Here is a 26,412-nt window from a genome sequence, read left to right on the forward strand (position 1 = left end):
CTGCTTTCACACACGTACAACGTGTACAACATCAATTAAAGTCAGGCAAGGCCAAGACCAACGCGTAAACACACACACATGCATCTGCACACTTACACACACAAACAGCAGGTGATACAAAAAATAATCCCATGCTCTGAGAACACCTTCACTAAGTCAATCAAAACAGACTAGCCCCATAACTCAGCTCTCCCTTATTGGCTTTGTGGTTTGATCATCGCGATCCAGGTGAGTTCATACCTTATTACAAGTGTGTGTAAAAATACATTTACACACGTGCACACGTGTTGCTCAACAGACACACAAGTGGCTGTGCACATCATCACTATACCCACACACACACACACACACACACACACACACACACACATTAAATTGTGCACAGGTAAACAACAACAAAGCTTTCCCAGGCTCTGGAAGAACATAAAAAACCTGGCCTGTAAAGACAATCACTTGCCCTCTTCTCCCATCAAATTAATGGAATGAGAAGTACAGAATTGGAACAGAATTTTCCAAGCAAACGGGGTGCCACCTCTGTGTGTGAGTAGGGCTGACGTGGTCTGTGGTATGGTCTCCACTAGGGTGTAGGGAGACTTGTGCGAGCACCAATGTTTACAGTGAGTAATGAGCCTATGTCACTCCTCACTTATCGATGCACGTCTTCTCCTTGTTTCAGACAGCACAGTGTGGGTGTTTTTTGGGGGAACAGGAACATTTAGGAGACAATATGGAGCATGGAAAAAATAAAAAAAAGACAGGTGTGGTTGGGTAGAGTATCTCAAAACTGCTGCACAATTTAATAAAGCCACCATTTTGCTTTCCCCAATGACTATGGTCTTGTGGGAAAAAAAACAAACAGCATTCCACCCCTTGAGCGAAACAATCAAAGATAGAGATACAAAATAATCACTGAATCTCTGTTCTGGTTAGTGCTTAGCTTTGCTTGGGAGTAGATGGAGTGTACTCGGTGCTTGAACACTGCTATCCCTTGGCACACATGGTGTAAGGTCTATGTAAACATTTCTCAAGGGAATTCCAACGGTTGATAATGCTATTAGAACATAATCACAATGTAAACTCTTGTTGTGGTTCTACGTGGCTTTTAAAGCCCACTCTTGGAAAACTATGTACTGATAACACATTTTGAGTAAGCAATGGACTTGTGTAAGCATAAGTAATACGAGAGCGAAACATATACAAACAACTAGCAATTAGATATTTAATTATCATTGGTTTAATTAATAATATTTCTATTGTATGATTTTGCAGAAATAATATTGACTTTGCTGGTTTGGTGAATTTACATGTTTTAATTTGGAACTCATAATTAATGTTTGTTATTAATAATAAATAAAAAGTTACCTTTTTTATGTCAAGTATGACTTTAAATGAATTATTGGCGTGAGACTCGTGTAACCCTAGACATGCAGATGTCAAAGACAAAACGTTAATAATCAATCAAGTTGAAGTTAGTGGTTAAATTACTTTTGACTAAATTATCAAGTTGATATGCAAGTAATAATTCAAAGTCAACTGTTGTTTTGTGTATCTGTGGGCCTGTTTATGTGTGTTATGGGGCCTTAAGGCCTAGCAGGGCTTAAATTAGAATTGATTTTGTTTCCTGAAATGGTAGGACATAGGCACTAGTCAAAAGGACTGGGTTGCCATCTATAGACCAACAGGAGAATTGCACTTCTTTAGGCTCCTAATTTTCTCTCCCACTAAAGCAAACAAACCTTTTACTGAGTTTCAATTTGTATTTCATCTTTTTGACTTCTCATTGAACTATCTCTCTTAATAGTGCAGGTTGTTTTCACATGCTTAACCAATAAGCGTATTCATTAAATCGAAATATATAACCAGGAAAGCTTGTTAAGTAAATTGCGGCCAATTGTTTTTGTTTTTTCGAAAAAAGTGACTGAATCGAATCAGGGGTTCTGAAGTTCTGAAAACCGTGAACATGAAAAACACGAGCGCAAAACATCCCGTCATTCTTAACAAGGACTTGTGTTCTTTGGCTTCGAGCGGCCAATTCTAGATTCTAAAGTTCATTCTCAGTCGCTCTGGGTCAGGCAGCATGTCTAAAACAGAGGGCCAACCTTTAAAACACTCCGGAACAGCAGTTTGCTCCAGAGAACTGTTCTGACCTACAGCTCTGCAGAATCCTGTTTCTGCTCAGCCAATAGGAGGGGATACTCGCGTGGGCACAAAGATAGGCTATATCCTGTGGGCGCACAAGATAGACCCTATCTGCCTTCAGCCAAACCACCAAAGCTGGGAGATTCCAAGTGGAAAACAATTGCTATGGAACAAGTGTGTGCAGTGAGTTGTATGCAGCGCTGGCAATGGAGAGATGCCTAACCCCGCATGGCAATCACACACACACGCACACACGCACACACACACACACACACACACACAGATGTCGAAGACATAAAACATGTTCTCCATTGGGGAATGTACTAATTTTGTTCCATACAAGTCTTTATCCAAGAGCGTACATGGTGCACTGCAGAAGCGTGCCACTGACGGCTGATTGGACGGCAGGTAATGTAAACACCAATCAGAGAGTGAGTCAACCCAGCTAATGACCTGTTGAGGAGAAAGGACCAGTCATCCTTCACATGCTAGTTCCTGCACTCATTCTGCGATTCTCTTTTCTTCCCCTTCGGTCGGTCCCCAAGGAGAGTATGGCCGAAGAAGATGCAAACAGTTCTTACTCTATAAGCCTTGTGCATCAGAATGCATAATGGGATTTTCTGTTGACAGTACTGTCAAATCCTAAATCAACGTAACTATTTTGTAACCGAGGCTAATGAAAACTTTGTTTTGCCACGTCTCGCATGAGAAATGCTATGGCAGTTTCAAACACAAGAATGTCTCCTCATAATGACAATATCATGATAGATTACTAAACAATGACCAAAAAACATTTCAAACAACATCATAACTAATATCCCAATGCTTATATGCTCCCAAAATGGTGGCAGGCATTGCCCTGTACAAGTCAACAACTTGACAACTAGGGACTGCTATTAGAAACAATTACAAATTGTATTGAATTGTATCATGTGTCTATTTGTCCCCAAACAAATTACCCATACCAAGGGTCAAACAAAATATCTAGCAAAAGCAATGTTAAGATGGGTCCTCCAATGCATTGCATGGTAAAAAATGCATGACTCATCCAGAAATTTAATACACACATTATTACATCCCGTGGCACTCCGCGAAAGCTCTCTCTAGATCAGGAAGACTCCAGTAAATCACTGCTAAGCTGTTGTTGCTTTAGACTTTAGAGGGTTGTAGTGAAGGAGGCGCACGTACGTGCGTACGTGCGTTGTGAAGAAAGACCATGTGAAGAAACAGGGAGAGAAAGAAAGAGAGAGAAAGAAAGAGAAGGTTGGGACATAAAAGATGGCTAGCAGGAAGTGAACAAAAGCACAATGGTTGGTTTGCATTTTAAATCAAGGTAAGGAATTTTATTGTTGAAATTCTCTTTATATCCGGGAGCAATCAACAATCGAATTTGTCAGATTAATCAAATCTAATAATCAGACAAAAAACATTAAAAAAAAAAAATCTGGTATCTTTGGCTACAGCTGCCCGAATTAAATAAGTGGATGGGCTACCTGTATGTCTACCTACATATCCTGCTACCTGAACGCATTCTGCCTATGAACTCACTGCATCTCCAACAAGGCAAGAAAGACCTTTTTGCTAAAGCTAGCGAGCTTTGTGCTTTAGGGGGATGGCCTGTGATTTTTTTAGGGTTGATACTTTCAAAATCAAGCTTACAACAGTTTCTCCATCTAAAACTGAAAATATAGCGCTAGCAATTGTGATAGCACTATATTGTATACTTGATGTATTCAGAACTCAGGCCCTCTTTATTTTTCTATCTCTATCCATCCCTAGTCTCTACATACAGGGGTATGAGAAGATGGCACATTCCAGAGGTAGGTATCCAACCTTGAACCCAGTATCAACTTGTCGACGGTTTCCTTTGATCGAATAAGCTTGTTCTGGAGTTAGGGCAGAGTAGTGGACCATGACGAGCTCTCTTGTTCCATGCAACTGGCTCTGGCCTCCGTCCCCTAGCCTTCCCATATCCGTCCACAAACCCCTGGACATATCCACCCCTGCACCGCTTAGAAGTGACATCCTCTTTGTTCTTCAGGACGGCCATCTCCTGGGGTACACTTTATCACTGCACACGCAAGCATACGATGACACAAGCTCACACACACACACACACACACGCGCACACACACACACACACACACACACGCGCACACACACACACACACACACCCTCCCAAGCTATCACCTCAAGGGGGAGAGTGTGATGAACAAGTGAACCTCTCTGAAGGGACTTCGCAGTAAAAGGTTCCTCTTGTAGAGAGAGGAGACTGGGGGCTCTGGGTGGGGGGTTAGTTTTGCTGTTTTTGGGGGGTCTGGTGGGAAGCGAGGGAAGAGATGCTGAGTCAGACGCTAGTGTGAGTGATCTTTTCTCCTGTGGTGACAGAGGATGGAGGAAACTGGGGCCGGCCCACCTTCACTGCCAGTAATCCAGTGGGCTCGTCAGCTGGCCCAGGCGGCCGGCGTGCGGTAAGAAGACAAGCTCTACTGACATAGAGACAAGTCAACACTGGAGGGGGCGCAGGTGACAACAGGGGAATTCTGTGTGTGTGTGTGTGTGTGTGTGGGGGGGGGGGCCTGCGTGTGCATGTGTACGCGTGTGTGTGTGGCCAAAGGATGACCCTCTGTGTGGGAGATGAGGCAGTGTAGTCATCGTGCTCCGAGACCACAGAAGGATGTGGAGGGAGAGAGAGAGAGAGAGAGAGAGAGAGAGAGAGAGAGAGAGAGAGAGAGAGAGAGAGAGAGGAGTCATCGTTCTCCTCGTCTCTAACTCTTTTTGGAAACTCCATTCTAATCTTTTCCTCTTTCCCATCCTTCAATGCATTTCCGTCTCTGTAGCTCACAAAGAGCCAGGTTGACCTGCTCAAATCGGTTCCAGTTATATTGATTGTATTGTTTGTTGTTAAAACCACATCGGTGTACTGTGAAAGTCCTCTGGACTTGGCAAGAAAGCACAAGCACAAATAGGATTTTTTTTTTTTACCATGTGTAAATTTAAAGAAGCAAATCACCCACTGTTCACTTAACTCTTTCTGATCATCTTCTGCGAATAATGGTTAACAACGACTTCACCCATTAGCAGCAGCCTAGAAGCCTGCAGAACCAGCTTTGGCTTGACCACTAGACCCACAAATCGTACTCTAGCTGTAGAGTGGGGAGGCTGCGGCTGAGAAGCAGGAGAGAGGAGGGGGAGGGGGAACTCATGCAGGTCACAGCGGAGCTCACAGACAAATCAGACTTTGTGGAGACACACACACACACACACACACACACTCACACACACACAGACACACACACACACACACACCACACCGAGTCATCTGAGGAACCTCGCTTCCTCTCTCCTCAGCCCCCACGTTCCTCACCAGAGGAGCTGGCCTGGTTCACAGGACATAGGCTCCATTGTGCCTTCATCCACTTGGCTAGCCGTTTGGTTGCTCACTGAGGCTAGCATGGATGCTAGTAGCAGTACTGACAAACGACAAGGCTGCCCAAAATGGAATCAATATAAAAATGTGAGTATTTGTGATAGGTATTACGATGTTAATATGTTGTGTATTCTATGAATGTATTTAAGGTTCTTAAATAGAAGTTACAAGCCAAGATTTGAGCTAGATTCTAGATCATATAGATATATATTCCCCATGAGCGCGCTTGAATTGACAAATGGCACTCTACAGATGAACATACAGGCCTGCAAACAGACCTGAAACACCTGGCCAGTGTCCATTGTGCACTGAGAGACTCAGGAAATCTCTGCTCTACATACAGTTTCAATTTGAATGAGTAAACAAGGATTAAATAGCAATACATTGCTCAATTAAATGTTCCCCATTATCGTAAAGTAACCCTTCCCTAACACATGTTTGTGTTGAATCTAAATTACTTTAAGTTCAGATAAATAGAAAAACCATAACCCTAACCCTAACCCTCCATGTCAGACTTATTATTTCACGATTGCACACCGCTGAATAGGTAAATATCTAAACTACTACTAGTACTACTAGTAGTACTATCACTCTGTTCTTTTGTCAGCTGTACTCAACTAAATATAACCCAGTTCCTTGTTAGGTGTTACCCGATTAAAGTCTGGTAGTAATAACCTGACTTCGCAAGACAAATTTGCCGACACGTATAAGCCTGGAACCCCTGAGTTCATATTCGATTTCAAAGGGGTGTTATCAAAGGACGTGCACCAAAATGCTTCTGGATAGACCTAAAACCAATCAGAGCAGCGAAAAAAGTTTGACACATCATCGGCAGCCATCTTGATGGTTAAAATGGCTCAAACTTCTCCATATTAGAATAACGGTTTTGTTAGGGCCAACCCAGCCCAGGTCTGCTAGAAATCTGCCTGAACAGGAGGGGGGGGGGTGCAAACGCACAAGACAAATAAAGCAAGAGCACATAAAACAGATTTGTCTGGTGCCCAGGCTAAGGAAGTAATAGTGTGTTTCGGAAAAAAGGCTGTCGGAAACAAGGACATATATAACAAATACAAAATGAAGGGGACCACTAAAAGACCATTAGGGAATCATAAGGGGGTCTATTAAGGCAGTGGTTCCCAACCTGGGGGCGCCAAAGAGCCAAGGGGGGGCGTGATCCACATTACACACTTTTTCTTGCCCCGTTGTGGCTTGGGAAAAGGGATGAAATATACCCCATTCTGCAGCCTCTCGGGATACCGGATACCGTCCGTGTTACATGTACCCCAAGCACGTTTATTTTTTCCTCCCTGTAATTTTCAACGGAGTTGTCCGAGCCCAATGCCGAGTATGGTTGATGCTGGAATGTCATTGGCTCATCTGCGTTCTAAGGGCGGAGCTTAGCGACAGGTCAGTCCCATCAATTCGCAAATGCATTATTGCCATTCAGCGCACTTGTCGCAATCAAAATAAAAGCGTGCAACAGACTGGAGGTGCACAATGACTTTAGACTGACTGTCACTCATATTACACCTGACATTCCAGCCCTGGCTGTGGGTATGCAAGCCCAAGGTTAACATTAATGAATGTAGGCCTATTAATGCCATGCACTGTAAGCTACGAAATAATACATTTATTAAATAAAGGCACAAAAAATAGAAATGTATGATTTTTCCTTTTATAGCTTCTGGGGAAAAGGGGCGAATTCCATCAGAAGTGAATAAGGGGGGCCCTGGAAAAAAAAAAGGTTGGGAACCAATGTATTAAGGGACAGTGGGGGTGACCACCTACCTTGACGTGACTTTGGGCTCCCAGGTTGTAGATCTCTGTGGGCTTCACTTCGTTGATGATCTTCACCAGGCAGGTACTGTCCGTCAGGTCACCATAATGCAACTTCATGTCTGAACACATACAGTTTGTCAAATTAATCAAAATTGATACAATGTTGTAGGATATTGAATACAAAAATTATAAGTAGATTCATTTCAGACACATTCGGGAATGGGAACCGACACAGAGCGTGGCCCCAAACTGAAAGGGGTGGAGTTACGCCTTGTTTCCCGTTTCGTTACAGAGATATTGTGCCGATGGAGGAGCCAGTGGATGAAGCTTTCAGAAGGGGATTTTAATGACTGAACTGTATGTTTGTATTCAGCGCGCAGGCTTGATACGCACCTCTGCCATCTTCTTCTTTTTTTGGTAGAGAACCAGTGCCACAAGGAGGCCTTGAATATGTACTACAGTGTTTCTACAGCTAAATGTGTTTTCTTGTAATGAGTCCATTTTAACAGAGAAACTCCTGAAACGCTGACCAAAAAGGTTGTTTTCCTAAGTCTGTTTGTGAGACTATAAAAAGGGATATTATTTCATGATACAAAAACAGCATCAGTTTCCATCAAATCTGGCTGCCCATACATTGTGTTAGGAGATGCATTATCAGTAGGATCTCCGGTGCGGTCTCAACTCAGTTCAGCTCCATTTTAAAACAAAGCCGTCCCATGTAATGTACATAACAAAAGACACTCAACCCGAGGAGCTGGCGCAGATCCCAGACACAGATTTATGTCACACATATCTGAGCCAGAGGCTTGGTGTGTGTGTGCGTGTGTGTGTGCGTGTGTGTGTGTGTGTGTGTGTGTGTGTGTGTGTGTGTGTGTGTGTGTGTGTGTGTGTGTGTGTGTGTGTGTGTGTGTGTGTGTGTGTGTGTGTGTGTGTGTGGTACTCACTGCCTTCTAAGTGGGTGCGCTGGTTCTTGTAGAGATGTTCGATGCGTCCTGTGTTGAAGGAGCTGGACCTCCGTAACACGCCGTGGACCTGGAGGACCATGGCGGGTTTAGACACATTGGAACCTGGTAACCCGTTGTTGTGCCATCAGGGGCAGGGGTCCATTACTGAGGGGAAGGCCAGTGGCGTCGGCCCCTCTGTGATGGGACACACTCGGAAACGGCCGTGGTGGCGTGATTTGGCAGCTTGGTGTAGATGTGATTATTGTGTTTTAGTTGACCTGTATTGATCCAGGTTAGTCTCATTGAGGACCAGCACTTATTTTTCAAAACAGACCTGATATGCAGCCTCACACATTTTCAAACAAGAAAAATCAATACAGGCAAATAGAGAAAGTACAATTTTACATTAACATTGACATAAACTGGTCAGAAACCATGCGGCAAAACAGCAATTTTCAGGTGTAAAAGGTTTATATTCAGGTGTAACAGGTTCTTGGGATGTGCCCCCACCCTCATGCTTAACGCCAACGCATGTGTGTGTGCGTGTCTCACTGTAGTGGAATGTGCAAGGAAGCTCTGCTCGCGGAAGATAGCAGCACCCAGCCCGAGGGAGCCCATTACCGGGAGGATGCTGTGGCCTGACCTGACTTCCTTTATTCACTGTGCACTTCCTGCCTGTGCGTCTCTCTTTTAAAAAGGGCCACCCCCCAACCCACCACCTCCCTGCCCAGCCTGTTACAGAGTCACTTCCCCTCTGTTGTCTAATTTGAAGCTCACCAGCTAATCAAGAGAGGAGAGAGGACAGAGGAGCTGAGAGAGGAGAGGAGATAAAGGGCAGCAAGGGAGAGAGGATGAGGCGAGGAAGAGAGGAGAGGAGAGTGATAAGGGGAAGAGAGAGGAGATGGATGGAGGGGAGAGGAGAGGAGAGGAGGTTGTTCGGTTCAGCATCAGGTGACCACCAACGGGTATATGAAGTAATTGAGCTATGGCAGGGCAAAATGCGAACAAGTGCCTTTACCCCCTTTGAGAAGGCATTTATACTCACTGTTCACAAGTGTGACATCACCTTAATGGCTTTACATCCTAACACTTTCTCAGCAACAGCTTGTAAACCTCCACAAGCAATAGGCCATGATGGCTTTCCTTGTTGCAGTGAACAAGTGGTGCTTTAGGGGAAAGCCATGAGCCTATAACCATTTCCTCATGAATGGCCTGACCGGGGGGAGAAATGTCACAGGTAAGCACAGTAAGTGTAATGCAAACGTTCTTATCAGAGAGTGAGGTGGTGATTCAGTCGACAAAACCACACCGAGCAGTCTGACTACTAGATTACCTCAGTATCGGCCTGTTCAGCACTGCTGCTATGGCTGCCTGGAGACTGTCAAGGGAATGTCACTCAAAAGCTCTGTGTGTGTATGTGTGTTTATGCGTGTATGTGTTTGTGTTGCTGTTCACCGTGTATCCTTTCTCCAACAGGAACTCAGCCAGGTAGGAGCCATCCTGAAAACACAAACACAACAGCAACAATGTTATTCATTTTCTTCATGTTTGCTGATCTGAAGAGCGGGATGTATACTGACAATATGGCCCTGTATGTAGGGAGGATAATATCAACATAAAGTTACATTCAAATAAAACATGTTGGGGGACAACATTCAAATCCTCCACGTAAAACAAAGCGACTCCACCTGGCAAGATGACATCATCTAATCCAGGAAGCCAGTGTCTGTTTAACGAAACATGACCTATTTTTTTCTTTATTCAAAATTAAGCCTTACCTTTGTTGTTTAAGGGAGTATTATGGTGCTGTTTTAGTTACATCATATTCTGAACAAGTCCTAAAACAAAAGTGGTATTGTCGAAGTTCACTGGCTCAACTTCTCTAATGCTTTTTAGGAGCCCCGTTATCAAGACACTCACTTTGTCTCATTCTAATATGCATTGTATGAATAAGGTTGACATTATTTTAATAAACCATTATGATTGAGCTGCTTTATTCCGCATTTAATCCTTTTATACCTTAAGGGTCATTAAGAACATACCCAAATCAGCTACTCTGGGCAGTTTGGACATAGGTGTGTGTGTGTGATCCATGTCAATAAGGTCTTGTTCCCTTTACCCCTGAAAACTTTTTCTCTCCTTCTCAGATTTTCCAACCGCACATTTTAGACCTTCTGGAACATTCCAAACTAGTCATGGCATTCATATCCCGTTCTCTCTCACACATACAAATGCACACACACACGCACACACACAACCTGGGGGGCGGGGGGGGGGGGGGGGGGGGGGGGGGGGGGGTTTGGTTCTGGGGGTCAGTACTAGGTAAGGTCCTTTTTGGATTGGCCTCTACAACGGAACCTGAACAAATATGTGTTTGATTGCGTCTCACCTGGCCCATAGGCCAGGTATGTTCTAGTTGGCCTCTGCCTGTCCTCGCAACTTCATAGTTCCACCACGGTGGAAGGACAAGCTGACGTGGCCATGCCAATGGTTCTGTTGCCAGGGTATAATTGGGTCGTTCCACTCCACGCGGTCTGCCTCGGCACGACCACGCGTCACCGTCGCATGCTGAGCGAGCAGGCAGGCGACGTAGTGGTGAAGCGTGGCGGAAGGCTGTCCTGTCGGGTTGTGAGTTGGTAACCTAGCAACGCTAGGGGGGTCCGGCGTAAGAAAAATTGAAAAATAACCCTTTAAATGGTTGGGAAAGATTTACAGATTGAGCTTCCAAATATGACATAACAATAGAGCCTGACCGATAAAGAATTTTTAAGGCCGATACCGATACAAATATTTGGTGATTTAAAAATCTGATATTCCGATATATATCGGCCGATTTTAAAAAGAAATTCCAGAAACGCGTCACAAAACATAAACAGATTTCCCTAACATTGGTTATTTGTAGTTATTTATGAGTCCTCACTAAAATAATAAGGTAATGCAGTTTAAAAATTAACTTTATTTTACTGTTTTATTGTCACAGCGTGAAAGAACAAAGAACATCAAAATATATTAGTTGGTTGGTTTATTTTTTATTGATCCTCTTCGAGAATTTGTGTGTAAAGGGGTGGGCCTAGGGCATTGGTCCTCAAAGTGCGGTCCGCGGGCCAATGGCGGCCCGCAGAAACATTCCTGGCGGCCCGCATTGACATACAGAAAAAAAAAAATTGCTAAAAAATTGGGACAAAAAAATAAAATTGGGGACATGGGATAAAAAAAAAAAAATTACGTTTCTCGTGAGCACGAGAAAGTATCTGGTGTAGAGTATCATGAGATACTTTCTCTCGCTCACAAGTTACTTTCTCATGCTCACGAGATACTTTCTCGTGCGAACCAGATACTTTCTCTTGCGCACCAGATACTTTCTCGTGCTCACGAGAAACGTTTAATCTTTATTTATTGTCCCTCGGTGTCCCTTTTACGGGTTCCGTAATATCAATATTAATTTAAACAAAAATAAATAAATATAAAGAGAAAAGTCGACTCTCTCTAGCTTTCAATCCTGTTACATTTGTTAGTTTTAATCCGACTGTACTTTACTTTGAAAGGATGAACCTCAGTTTCATGATTTAGACCTCACTTGACCTCACTCCCAGAGGTCCACGGTGCAATGTTTTTTCTTCACGACTGGGATGCTGACGGCGTTTCCCACCTAATTTTTTTTCCTTTGGCGGCCCTCAGTCAAATTTTTGGTGCCTAAATTGGCCCTCAGCTGTCAAAATTTTGAGAACCCCTGGTCTAGGGTATATTCTACCTATTTGAAGTTTCATAGAATATTTATATATTCCCAGGGCATGTTAAATAAGGCCCTGTCCACACTAACACGGGTAAATCTACAAACAAATAAATATTTATCCATTTAGCCCGTCCGTCCTAAAACGATGCTTTTCAAAAACGATCGCTGAGGTGGATAAATGTGAAAACGCTGGGTTCGCATTGTAGTGTGGTCAGGGTAGGGGAGGCTTTCAGAAACGATGACGTTCGGTTGCCATGACACTGCCATGATGCTGCCACAAGCTTGCACTCGAGACCGATCAAAAAATGGCAGGTGAAATGGAAATGAAGATTTCTGTGTACAATGTACTTTTGTATCTCCAGTTACAACGCGACATATTGTCTCAAACATATTCGTTAGTCCAATGCCGAAGGCGAGCGCTGTACTTAAATTTCACCGGTGGAAACTTGAATATGTATTGAAATTGGGTCCTATATGTAGTCGAATAATAAAATACTTTTCTAATTTGGTGCCGTCTTGACCGAGAAAAGGCAGAAAGTGACTTCTTGGCGCTTGTGGATTGAAGACAACAACTCCCACCATGCACAGCTTCGCAGGCTCCTCCCGCTGATCTAGATCTCCGCCTATCAGAGACCTCGCGGTTCCATCTACCAAGCTGATACCGCAAGACAGCACTCCTCTTCCCATAGCACCCAACTCCATCTCTCTCTACTCTGCTCTTTGGGACACCTTCTGCTATTGTTTTCATCTAAGGCAATAGTAGCTTAGTAGCTCCACTTGTGAAATGTTGGTCGTCCCATAATGTTATTTCTCGAACATACACTTGGAGCAACACTACTAAGGACTACAACAATGTAAATTTGAACCATTTATTTCAAGAAATATAAACAAAAAAATATATGTAAGCAATGAAACTTAATAGTTCCTCCTGAGCGTCGTCAGCTTCTTGGTGCCGTCTGGAGCTGGATATTTTAGTCGGATGGTCTGCACGATGCAAGAAGGTAAAACGACACGACAGCCTCTGCCCATCTCTCGCTTTGCAGGACCCATTCCAGAAAGTGTCGGTAGGCCATTAGGCGATATTGTCTGGACTGACATTTCCAGTTCACCTTTGGGATTCTGAAATAGGTCTCCAGGACGCCGCTGTCCACATGCGGTGTGAAACTAGGATGCTGCTTTAATAACAGATTATTGCTGCCTCTATGCTTTTATTTGTTGTTTCTACTTTACTATTACATGCTTTTCCGCGACTTTGCATGGAGCAGACGATAACATGTGACGGTCAGAGATCAATATAGCTCCGCAATTGTAAGGATTTCCCCGTATGTGTTAAGCACCTGGCTAGAATTGGGAGCAAGGAATGTTGTAAAAATGTTTTATGTGGAGTTATGTATGTTTAGCGGACTTAATGTGATATTGTTTATTCTCCATGCTAATATTTATGTTGCTGTCCATACTAACTTTGGCTTCTGTAGAGTGTATGTATGCGGTGATGCTAAGCCAAAAGGTTTATTTGAGTCATTTCAATGGTTAAGATGGTTTATTGATGGTTAAGATGGTTTCTAAGAGCTCGTTTTGTTTATTTGTCTGTCCTTAGCTCTTACGGTGTTCCAGAAAGGAAAGGACTAATGTACAAAATAAGGAACGAACGGCTGTACATTAATAAACTCTTTGGAAACATCAGTACGCTTCACCATTGTCTGGCCGGGTTCGCTACAGTAAGAGCTTGACCCTCATTGATTCTGACGATCTGCAGCTGAAGAGACGTGCCACGACAGAGGGTTTCCACTGTGTGCTCCCGAGGCGTGCCACGACAGAGGGTTTCCACTCTGGGCTCCCGAGACGTGCCACGACAGAGGGTTTCCACTGTGTGCTCCCGAGGCGTGCCACGACAGAGGGTTTCCACTCTGGGCTCCCGAGACGTGCCACGACAGAGGGTTTCCACTGTGTGCTCCCGAGACGTGCCACGACAGAGGGTTTCCACTGTGTGCTCCCGAGACGTGCCACGACAGAGGGTTTCCACTGTGTGCTCCCGAGACGTGCCACGACAGAGGGTTTCCACTGTGTGCTCCCGAGACGTGCCACGACAGAGGGTTTCCACTGTGTGCTCCCGAGACGTGCCACGACAGAGGGTTTCCACGGCGTGCTGTTGTCACGCCACTCGCTGTCCACAGGGGTTCACCAGACAACGCACATTCCCATATGTCAACACCTGCTCTACGGTGATTCAGGTGGCAGTGACAATTATTCGGTGCAATGGTCAAGTACAGTTATATACACTGACATTGAAGCAGAACCATTAAACATATAAAGTCAACATATAAATACTCACCTGCTCAACTACAGTAAAAGGGAAACTGGTGATACATTGATATGCTATAAATGGACTATTACTAATTGAAGGACATTTTTCACCTTCTGTTTTGCATTTATGCACCTTGAGAATTGCATTTATTGTTGTGTTTACATTCACATTTACAGCCATTTGAGTGTCTCTACATTAACATATCTGCGCTGCTGATAATTATGCACTGACGAACTATATGCTGTGCGTATGCCGTTCACTTTAAGTTTTCTGAGCATATCTGCTTAAGGGTTTTCTTCTAACTTAAAGGGTTAAAAATTCAGATGATTACGGCAGAGTCAGCTAACAAGAAAGGGGCGGAGAAGCAGATGGCTGGTTCCCAGCATAAAGTTCAAGACCCACAGAGTGAACTCCACACAGCGACCGATGCTTCTGAGAGAGTAGGTTTGAAGGAGACAGTTGAAGCTAAACAACAAAGCCTCACTGATCAACAAGGTAAATCAGAAAAAACAGGTGATGACCTACCTGAAGACCTCCGTCGCTCCGAGTGTGCATGGCATCCTACAGAGAAGATGCGTGCACTCCAAGAGGAAAAGGCCAAGAAAGGGGGGAAAGGGCAGCTATCCATGTACGAGAAATGGAAGTCCCAAATACACAGAGCAAGAGAGCAACTAAAGACATACGTGAAAGACAGTGACCTCTAGCTTCTCATAGACGAACTTAGCACAAGCAAAGAAGATATAATGACCATGTACTTTGAAATTCGAGATCTCACCATCGAGTTGACACGTGTGAAACGGTGTCCAAAGAAATCATCAACATCGCCTACAGCAGAACGATAGACGAGGAAGGTGAGTTCGACGAGAAACAGGAAAGACGCCGTCTTCATGAACTGCTTCGCCATGACTGTGCAAAATCCATCTATGGTTCCGCTGTGTCCATGATAAGTCACAACAAGTCTGATCACTGCTCTGTGACATCATCACTAGCAGCCAAGCGTGCTGATGCAGCAGCTGAACTAGCAGTGAAGAAAACAAATTACAAGATGCTGTTAGAGGAAGAAAAACAGAGAGAATCTACACGAGAGTTGGAGGAACAACAACGGAAGGCTTTAGAGGCACAAAAGCGTGAGCTGGAGCGATTGCAGGCAGAGAAGGAAGTGCGGGCAGCTCAGGCCAAGCTTAAGGTCTATGATAAGGAGACGGAACGTGATGTTGCTTACTACACAGACAATGAAAGGAACAAGGAAGCAAATAACGTGCTTATAACTGCAGCCCCTTCACCTCATGCTACAGCACCCTCTCACACAGACCTTTCCTCACTCACTCAGGTTCTTAAAGACAGCATAGCCTTAAACAGGCTTCCTGTTCCTGAACCATTTGCCTTCAGTGGTGATCCAATACGATTCATTGAATGGAAAGCAGAGTTTACCTCGCTTGTTGATCAAAGAGCGATATGTTGGCGGACCAGCACACCAGGCCCATGATGGCACCTTCTACCGAAATGACAATGAAGCTTACCAAGATGCCTGGAACAAGTTGAATCATCGCTATGACCAGCCATTCGCTATTCAGAGAGCGTTCAGAGAAAGACTCTCCAAATGGCCAAAGATTCAACCTAAAGACGCTGAGGGACAAAGAAACTTCTCAGACTTTCTGAACGCCTGACAAGATGCCATTCCTCATGTCAAGGGCCTTGACATATTAAACGACTGCGAGGAAAACCAGAAACTAGTTCATAATCTCCCAGACTGGGCGGCTTCACGTTGGAACCGTCAAGTCACACAAAGCCTGAACAAGAAGCAAGAATTCCCCACTTTCAAGGACTTCGCTCGCTTCTTGTCAACTGAAGCTGAGATTGCGTGCAATCCCATTACATCTATTCATGCTCTTTGTTCATCAGACTTAAGCACTGAAAGAGAGATTCCTGAGACATGAAGAGAAATAGGGCCAGCGTTCTCACCATTCAAACAGTTGCTGATAATGAGAACCAAAGGTCAGATAACGAGAACCAAAGGTCAAGAAAGGCTACGACTCCATGTATTCTTTGTCAAGATGCCAAACACCAACTTCATGCATGCTCCAAGTTCGCAGAGGGGTCATTAGTGGATTGACGAAACTACGTAAAGGAGAAGAAACTCTGCTACGGATGCCTGAAAACAGGCCACAGCGCGAAAGACTGTAACCATCATCACTTTTGTGAGCCCTGCAAGGGAAAGCATCGAACAGCCCTTCACGACAACAACTATGTGAAGGAAAGTTGAGGCACCTGAGGCAAGGATAAGTCAAGGTCCTGCTGCAACGTCACTCAGTGTATTATCGATGGTAATACCACTGTGGGTTTCATCCAAAAATAACCAGACTGTTGAGAAACGTGTCTACGCTCTTCTCGACACCCAGAGTGACACTACATTCATCGACCAAGAAGTGAGCGACGGTCTTGACGCTGACAAGTGTCCTGTGAAGTTAAAGTTGACCACCATGAGTGGAAAGGACATAATCATCAGAAGTGAGAGTGTCTCTGGCCTTCTTGTAAGGGGATACAGTTCTGCTATTCAAGTCAATCTTCCAGTAGCCTACACAAAGGACTGCATATATATATACCAATTAACCGCGCTCACATTCCTACTTGTGAGACAGCTAAACAATGGAGCCATCTTGCAGAAATTGTTGATGAAATCCAATCACTGAAGGACTGTGAAGCAGGGCTTCTCTTCGGCTACAACTGCTCCAGGGCTATGGCTCCAAGGCAAGTCATTGTAGGGGGAAATGAAGAACCCTATGCTATACGAACAGACTTAGGATGGAGCATCATTGGACGCTCATCACAAGGCTATGATTCCCTGAGCACAAGTCACCTGTGTCACAGAATCACAATTAAGGAGCTGCCTCCAGCAACCCCTGCCGATGTGATCCGCATCCTGGAATCGGACTTCAAGGATGGCAGTGAAGATGGCAAAAAACAGTGTCACAAGATGACATCAAATTCCTAAACAAGGTAGAAGAGGGCATACGGAAAAACATACATGGCCATTACGAAATGCCTCTGCCCTTCAAAACCAGACCCTCCTTACCTGACAACAAGGAATCAGTTGTGATACGCCTTAACCACCTAAAAAGGAAACTACAACGGATGAAAAATACAAGGAGCAGTACATCAGGTTCATGGAAGAAGTCATTGAAAAGGGGGATGCAGAGCTGGTTGAAGACGGTGGGAGCAAGGGGGAAAGGTGGTACATTCCCCATCATGGTGTTCGCCACGCGAAGAAGCCAGATAAACTTTGTGTAGTGTTCGATTGGCCAGCCAGGTACAGAGGGACCAGCTTGAATGACCATCTTCTCTGTGGACCTGACATGTTAAACAACTTGATTGGAGTTCTCATCCTCTTTCGACAGCACCCCATTGCCCTGACATCGAGAAGATGTTCCATCAATTCCATGTTGCAGAAGCTGATCGCAACTACTTGCGCTTTCTTTGGTGGAAGCAAGGAGACTTGAAATCGCAGCCTAGAGAGTTCCGTATGAAAGTGCACCTGTTCGGTGCAGGGTCCTCTCCCGGATGCGCAAATTTTGGGCTGAAGCATCTAGCTAAGGTTAATGCTGACGTCTACCCTCAAGGCACACGATATATCATGAGGGACTTTTACGTCGATGACGGCCTCACGAAGTGGAAAGCACTGAAGATGCTATTCAGCTTGCCAGAGAAGCACGTGAACTCTGTGCTACGGGTGGTCTCAGACTACACAAGTTTGTGTCGAACAACAGAGACGTCCTAGAAAGTGTACCATCCTCTGAAAGGGCAACCAATGTGAAAGATATGGACCTCGCCTTCGGTGACCTGGCACTTGAGAGAGCAGTCGGGATTCAATGGGACGTGGCGTCTGACCACTTCAGGCTTAACGTCAGCCTCAAAGAGCAGCCTGTGACACCCCGCGGCATTCTGTCCACATTGGCCTCTCTGTATGGAATTGACGGCAGCAGTTGTTTCTGTGAAAACAAGCAACCTACTCAAAGAGGAATTAGGATCTGCTGAAACTGAGGAGTTCTTCTGGACCGACTCAAAGGTGGTCTTAGGATACATAAAAAATGAGGCACGGCGATTCCAAACCTTTGTGGCCAATCGCGTTCAGAAGATTCAGCTGAGCTCAGCTCATCAGCAGTGGAGACATGTACCGACCAACGAGAATCCTGCTGACCACGCTTCTCGTGGCTTGACCACCAGTGAGCTTTTGTCATCCAACTGGCTCACTGGACCCCGGTTCTTATGGAACAAGGAAATGAAGCTGCCGGCAGATGATTCTCCAGAGTTGACAATTGGAGATCAAGAGGTCAGAAGCGCTTTAGCACTCTCCACACGAACCAAGGAGCGAGTAAGCTTGGTTGATCGCTTATCTAAGTTCTCATCTTGGTCACTGGCAACTCGAGGTGATGCACTCATTCTAAGGCGTATTCGCAAGAACAAGTCAAACAGTCTCACCTCTGTGAAAGAACGAGAAGATGCAGAACAGTGCATAATCAAGGATCTGCAAAAAACTGTGTATCGAGAAGAGTTGAAACTGCTAAGCCAAGGGATTTCCCTACCCTATCACAATCCACTTTACTCTCTCGATGCATTCCTGCATGAAGATGGCGTCCTCAGAGTGGGAGGAAGACTGGGAAAGTCCTCTCTTCCCAACTCCATCAAGCACCCTGTAATCATTCCCAAGAATCATCACATCACAAAGATGTTGATTGCTCACTTTCATGACAGGATGAAACATCAAGGTAAAGGTCTCACCATGAATGAGATCAGGTCCAACGGCTACTGGATTCCAGGGATTAATCGTGCTGTAGCGTCTTACATTCATCAATGTGTCCCCTGTAGACGGCAACGGAAACCTACTGAAGATCAAAAGATGGCAGATCTTCCCTCTGAACGTGTGGAACCATCACCCCCCTTTACCTTCTGCGGAATGGACTGCTTCGGCCCATTCCTCACCAAGCAAGGAAGAAAGGAGAGCAAGAGGTACGGCCTTCTCTTTACTTGCCTCAGTTTACGCGCCATCCATATTGAGATGCTTGAAAGCATGTCAATGGACACGCTCATCAATGGCCTGAGATGTTTCATTGCCATACGAGGCGCTGTTCGTCAGATTAGGTCTGACCAAGGAACCAGCTTTGTTGGATCCAAAAACGAATTCAAAAAGGCTCTCAAGGAAGTTAATGCAGACGGGCTGGCTGCATTTCTGGCAGACAAACAACGTTACTTTAATCTTAACGCAGATAATAAAGAGGTTTTACCCGTGTTCTAAGCTACTCTATGTGTATTCTTACAAAAGAAGGGTCTTTTTCAGTTAAAATCACTCGTGATTGATGCAAATTGTATACTGTTCCATTATTCACTCATGATTGGTGGGTGTGTAAATAACTCTTAAACAGGGGTTTTAATAACAGATTATCGCTGCCTCTAGGGCTGTCCCCGACTCTGAATTTTCTGAGTCGAATCAGATCTGCCTTTTTCAGTCCAGAGATTAGACAATTCGGTGGCCGTGCGGGGCAGGTCTTTTGGAGGTTTAAAAAAAAATAGTTTTCTTTCTATTAACACTCTGTTTTGGTAGGCTATAGGCCTTTTATATATGCTTGCGTGTTGCGCTCATTGCGCTCTCACCTGAACAGTTTTCTGTCAATCAAACTCGTCGGAAATGAAGCCAACTTATTCCTGTCGGGTTTTAATTAGGCTCCAGCCCATAATGCGGTCCGATAATGAACAAGGGGGTCATGTATAGGCTAGTGGATAATCCACTACATGAGCCCCGTGTTCACGATCTGATTGCATTTATTGAGCCCGAAAGAATGCACAGCGCTGTGTCACACTGACTGCACTCCTAGAGAAAATGTAGCAATAATGTAAGGGGAGACAGCCGCTTCCCTCTGCGAGATTCTGTCTAGCAAACAAAGTTACAATGAATCAATCGCCACAGTGACATGGACATTGTCTAAATAAAGCTTCTCTTTATTATAATTAGAGCTATGATGCAAATGGTGAATATTAAGCCTGCGGTGGCATCTGTACGCACAGTTTGCAATTTATTTTCAGCACCAACTGCCGCTGCAGAAGAATAATAAAAAGTCACAATAAATATGTAGATTCATGCATATGGTCTGACACGTCTACACTATAGGTTGGGTATTTTACTGAGATCAAATAAAAACTCTATCAAAATACACAAAGTAACGCTCCTAACCAGCACCAGCTGTCTCTTCGGAGTCAAAGTTATATTTATTGTATCGTTTGTTTATATGTAGGCCTATTTATAAATGTCGCCACACTGTTGACGTCTTCTGAGACATGGTTATAGGCTATAGTAATATTTGCTATAGTAAAACCACCACCGTCCGTGCACCAACAGTTCTGGTTTCAATTTTTATCCATTTCAGCACACGTCGTGCTGCATCAGTCCTTCTAAAATATATAATTATTATCCATATAAATATTATTCCTTTGCATTTTAATGTTTTCTATTTTTAGTTTTATTAATGCACACCACTCACTGACGAAAAAAAAATGAAGGAAGACTGCGGGAAACCCCGCAGTCGACTTTTTGGTTGAATACATTTGAACTAAATATTTATGATCCCCCAATGTTGACCTGAAGTTGGCGCACTGATTGGTAGACTGTCGGAATGGCAGTAGGCCTACTAAAATGTGTCTGAATGGGGGCATGTTGGAATGGCCGCATGTAACCATAGAAACGGTTATAGCTAACGTGTACTGTGGACAGTACGGGACCGGGAAGGAGTAAGGCTGTGACGTACAAGTCGTTCTGTGCTGTGTCCTGATTGGCTGAAGAGAAATAGCTACGTTGTTGCTTCTGGCGATTTGACATGTTCAATCTCTGGCGACTCCTTGCAACGGCTGCGCTGCAACGACCAGTTCACACTGCTGCAACTTTTCCCCTACAACGTTCCAAAACAGTCTCGTGGCAAGTCGTTGCGAGGCGAATCTTTGGTCTGAACTGGGCTAAGATATGAAACTCAAAGTCCTTTGAACAAAAAAAAAATAATTCATTAATCGGCCATAATAAATGCAGATACCAATAGTTTGGAAAATGCCTAATATCGGCCGATAATATCGGCCCACCGATAAATCGGTCGGGCTCTACAACAGATTCAAGGTATCTGCTGAGACCATGTTATTGTGCAAATGTGCCTTGAACTTGGCAGAAACATTATTTATTTTTCTGCTTCTTTATTTTTGTTGCAGTGGCACTGACAATCCAGCAGCCGCGGTCCGCCGCTGCTGAATGCATATAGGGGAAACAATGCGTAGAGCCTGAGGGCCAGCGATGAGAATGGGAGGGATGAGCAGCAATACACCAGCCCAAGTAATACACAAGGCTCAAAATCAAAAGCACACAAACACACACGTTTGCTGGCCAACTAGAAACTTCTTAAGGGCTCGATGCAATAAGATGCAAATGATCATTTGAATATGAAGAGACGAGTGGTCTCCCGAAAGGTAAATTATGAGAACACAGTGTCACTATCAATACAAATCTCTCTAAAGTCTTAAGCATGGCATGTGCAAACAACATCAACTTAAAAGGCAGTTTCTGATTGGAGCCAAAAGTCAGAGTTTAATGATTACAGGGTGCAAATTAATTCAGTGGTCAAAGAGACAGTCTTCATTTCAAGCCAAAACGATGACAAATGGCCAAAAATAATGGTGAACAGGTAGGTAATCTATTAATAAAAATTATATTCTGAGGGAAACACAATATACCAGCACTCACAAAGATCATTGGTGGCAATATTCTTTGGGAACTTAACAAAGCAAAGACAAGCAGATTGAGTAGTTTGTCTTATAGCATACTATATGTATGCTTGATGCACTTATATGCACAGTAATTGAAATAGTACAATTAAGGCTGTGTGAGTGGACTAAACTAGTCCATATGTTTGAGGTATTGCAAATATGAGCTCATGGTGTCTATTACCAAGCCTCAGAATAGCCATCATCATTACCATCACATCCCAAACCTGCTATTTTTAGTGTGTTTGTGTCATCACAATGATTCTGTGCAATTGGCTTTTGCTAATGTACTGTCTATACAGTGAGCGCCAACCCAATGAGGGCAAAAACTATCATCGAGTCCAGTCCCCATTGCATTGGCGCTACCTACTGTTGGAATATTGAAATTGTTTTTTAGAGCCTGCCTGCGAACTCAGTTGCGTAGCACCCAACAAATACTGTCACGGGTAGATTAAAATATACGTCTATGTAAACAGTGACCCCTTAACAGTTTAAATATCTAGAGTAAAATATATCAGAATAATTGTTTATGTTAATATTTGTTTATAACCGTAATTATGTCTGTTATTTATATTAAAATTATCTTAATTATTCCAATATGGTTGAAATATTGTAGCAGTGCTTTCTACAACATTCCTGAAAAATAAATGTATGGGAATCACAGACTTATTGTTCACAATGGTTGAGAAAAAAATTGAACAAGACATCATGGCTCTTCAGTCTACTTCTCCCTTTCTTTTATTACTAATCATTTTTTTGGTTAATACGTTTGAAGACTGTCTCCGGGCAATCACTTCACAGCAGTGTGTGTTCCTCCTGAATATTTTGTTTGAAATTAATCCCTTTAATGGGCAAACTTTAGACTACAGATATGCAGCAAAGGACAGAACGGGTCTACCATGCAGGGCTGAGATAGCCTAATGAAGCTGCAGTAGGTTGACTTGCCGTATGACAAACAAGTACAACCACACCAACACCTTGACCTATAACACTACTCTATGCACTTTACATTCCAGGATGTGTAACTGAATACTGCCTATTGGATCACAGGCAAACAAATGTGTAACTTGTCTAGTAGAATATTGAATGCCACCGGACACAGGCCGCCTACTAAATAAATATCACTGTTGACACACCGCACACACACACACCCACACACACACACTTTATTTACAATAAAAAAGTAAACTATTAAATTAAGTATTACACATATTAGTGTCACACGTTGTATTCCATGGTCTGTTAGGAAAAAAGATTTAGCAATCAATAATCGTAACAATTGTAAAAAACAACCAATTTATCAAAGGAATAGTTACGGGGGGGGGGGGTCAGGGTTATTCTTATCCCTATTAATTCGATGACAATATTTGTTGGAATTACTCTTAAAGGAGACAACAGCAGGAATGTACAGGGATAACAAGACACACGTTCTTATGGATTCTCTTAGCTCTCTTCTGGATGCCAAATAGACGATCCCCACATGCTTGGAACAGCGGGCAGGAAAGCCCACTTGGGCTGAGCCTGAGAGTGGAAACCCCCCCCAAGCGAGATGTGCATATCATAGGTTGTGCATATCAAATAACTTGGTGTGAAGGGAGGGAAGAAGGGAGTGAGGGAGGGATTATCACAACAGACTTGCTTTGCTTAGTGGCTAAGCACCCCCCCCCCCCCTCCATCAACATCATCAGGTTTCAATGAGTACAATGAGTTTGACATTTAACAAAGGCCAAGTTAAATGTTTGAGTTAGCCTAAAGTTGCCTAGCTAAATTAAGCTATTTTTCAGCAAAAACAGACAGGATAGGTATCCATATTAGGGAGAAGTTATCTAGTATCAAACTATTTGCAATAAATCATATAGCAGATGATATTATGCAAAGCGTCTGACCGTGAAGTTAGAATCATATTAGAGAGCAGAATCTTGCTCTTCAAAGTGAGAACTGCATGATCAAATAGCCCTTAAGCCACATATGTAATGGATATTGTTCAGCTAGCCCAAGACACAAATGAACCCAGAAGAATTGTAGTCAAGTTACAGAAGATAAGCTAGAAAAGACTGGTGACAATGAAAGAAATTTATACTTTGGCCTAAACCGAAAAACTCGCTTTATACACTACAATGGTGAAAAGGTTTCAGTCAATATAATTAATAAATCATATAAAAGGTGCTATGCTATCCCTTATAAGACACATTGAAATGGTTTATTTTATAACTTGCGAGACTCACTGAACTGGTTATTCATATGGGGTTCTATGAAGGCCTAAGGCATGTAAAGCTAATAGAGCAAGAACTGACATACCAACAAACTCCGGCCTGGCCAGTTAGGCTTGTTGCACATCTTTACCCTTTGTTTGTCATGATAAACATATGTTAAATGTTCTTGCTTAGAAATTAGGAATCGCTACTCTAGAGAATGGGCGAAGCAACAGATAGGATAATATAAGTGCATACATTTTGTGACATTTGCATAAGGAATCTACTAGAATGGAATCCCTGAAATAACATGGCAAAATGTAGGCTAGAATACATGTTGCATGGATACTTCAGTAGTCTTATTAGATGTGATTGCTGAAAACGTTTCACAAGGATGGGAATACATCCGGCTCCCATCCTTATTACTGTGTCCTACATGAATGAGTAAACAACTTGGATCACCAGCAGTCATAATGATACTTCCTTTTTCAGAAGCATATTAATAACCTATTTAAATAACTGGAAAAATGTATCCATTCAATTAGACTCATTGTTCTCATCACTACAAAAGGTCAGGCAAAAATGAACGACCCAACATACCTAGATTATAAAATATAATAAACCTTAAGACATAATCCAGGAAGGAATGGGTGCAAAAAATACTTTTACTGCTAATGGTTACAGAAAAGCAGAGAATCTTTGTAAGTCCAGAGTGCATTTCGGAAAACCATAACGTATGTGACTTTGGCGTTTCAAAACATGTACAGGTTTCTATTCTTTCACAGTGGGTGCTGCGAGACGGTTTACCTGTCCAGTGATGCCGGTGATGACGGCCACCTTCCGTTCAGTCTGTTCTTCCGTTTTCACTGCAAGGTTCGTAGACGACTCAACGCATTGGGCCATTTTCAAGTTACAAATTGGAGTGTACGGTAGTTGAAACGAAATACGGAAAGATCGTACGCTATAGTGGATCTCCGATTCAATGAGAATGGTTTCATTAAACCGAATCGAACTACGCTAACGAGTGACGTAGTAGGAAGCAGGGCCGGGGATCGACCAATCGAAAGAGGGCAGGGTCCGCAGCCAACGAGTTGTAAACAAAAGGGAGACTTTTTGACGGCATTTCGAGGTACTTCCACAGCGCTTCCAACAGGATGGAAATATATGCACCACTATGTTCACATCAACTTCAGATCTTGCTGTATTTTACTTTAATGTCTCTAGGGATGTCTTTTTTGATTGTTACTATAGCCTTTATATTTTGAAGCCTTGGGCATTCCAAAACTATGTAAGGAATAAAGTATAGAACGCCGGTCATTATCGGGAAAATAAGCCCTGACAGGGCGAACCTGACACCGACGCGAGGCAGAGCTATCTTGCTTCGCCCTGAAGGGGCTTATTTTCGATAATGACCGGCGACGTTCTATACATTCACACTGTTTACAATTTAAAAGAGCGATACGAAAGACGGCAAAAAATCCAATTTCCTTGACAGCGGTGATTATATGCTTAGCAACGGTGAGTTATCAAAAACAATTCCCGCAGGAAGTTGTGAAGGCCCATGCAAGTGAACGGAGCATTCCACAGCATGGAGAAGAGCCGTGTAATAATTAGGCGAGTGCTGCATGCAGCGCTCAACTATTGTTCTTCTTTCTTACTTATTCTCTACAAACTTCGGGACCCACCTCCTTCCTCAATTTTTCACCTAGAGACTTAAAATATTCAGAATAGCTTGGAATCTCTTTTTTTTAAAATATTATTTACTTAAGATATTCTACTTTTAAAATATTTTATTTTTTACATGGGAGTCAATGGGAGGGCGGCAGAGCCGTCCTCTGGTACTGGTACTTTAACTGCGTGAGAACTGTTTTAATCAATTTAACCGTTTACCATCGTTCAAACCATTTAACAAATCTACACATTTGTATCTTCAATAATAATATAACAATAACGATATAATTTAAATTTTATTCAGAATAACATTTTTAGTTTCATACCGGCTTCGTTTTCAGTTGGTCTCATTGATTTACGTTGACGCTGGAGCGTGAGGACGTCCAGCAATGTTGCCAGATTGGGCGTTTTCCCCGCTGGATGTAGC

General features: G+C 43.4%; 1 protein-coding gene across 1 annotated transcript in view; it reads right to left on the reverse strand.

The window, feature by feature from the left end:
• gmds (GDP-mannose 4,6-dehydratase) overlaps positions 1-25,349 on the reverse strand; it is a 121,298-nt gene extending 95,949 nt beyond the window's left edge. Inside the window, exons 1-4 of the mRNA XM_079739188.1 lie at positions 25,122-25,349; positions 9,749-9,793; positions 8,294-8,381; positions 7,359-7,468 (exon numbers count right to left, since the gene is read on the reverse strand). Coding sequence (XP_079595314.1) covers positions 7,359-7,468; positions 8,294-8,381; positions 9,749-9,793; positions 25,122-25,217 — 339 coding nt within the window. The 5' untranslated portion in view covers positions 25,218-25,349. The remainder of the gene's footprint in view (positions 1-7,358; positions 7,469-8,293; positions 8,382-9,748; positions 9,794-25,121) is intronic.
• Between the last annotated feature and the right edge of the window lie 1,063 nt (positions 25,350-26,412).

The sequence above is a fragment of the Pollachius pollachius genome (genome assembly GCF_949987615.1).
Source record: "Pollachius pollachius genome assembly, chromosome: 7".
Taxonomy (NCBI): Eukaryota; Metazoa; Chordata; class Actinopteri; order Gadiformes; family Gadidae; genus Pollachius; species Pollachius pollachius.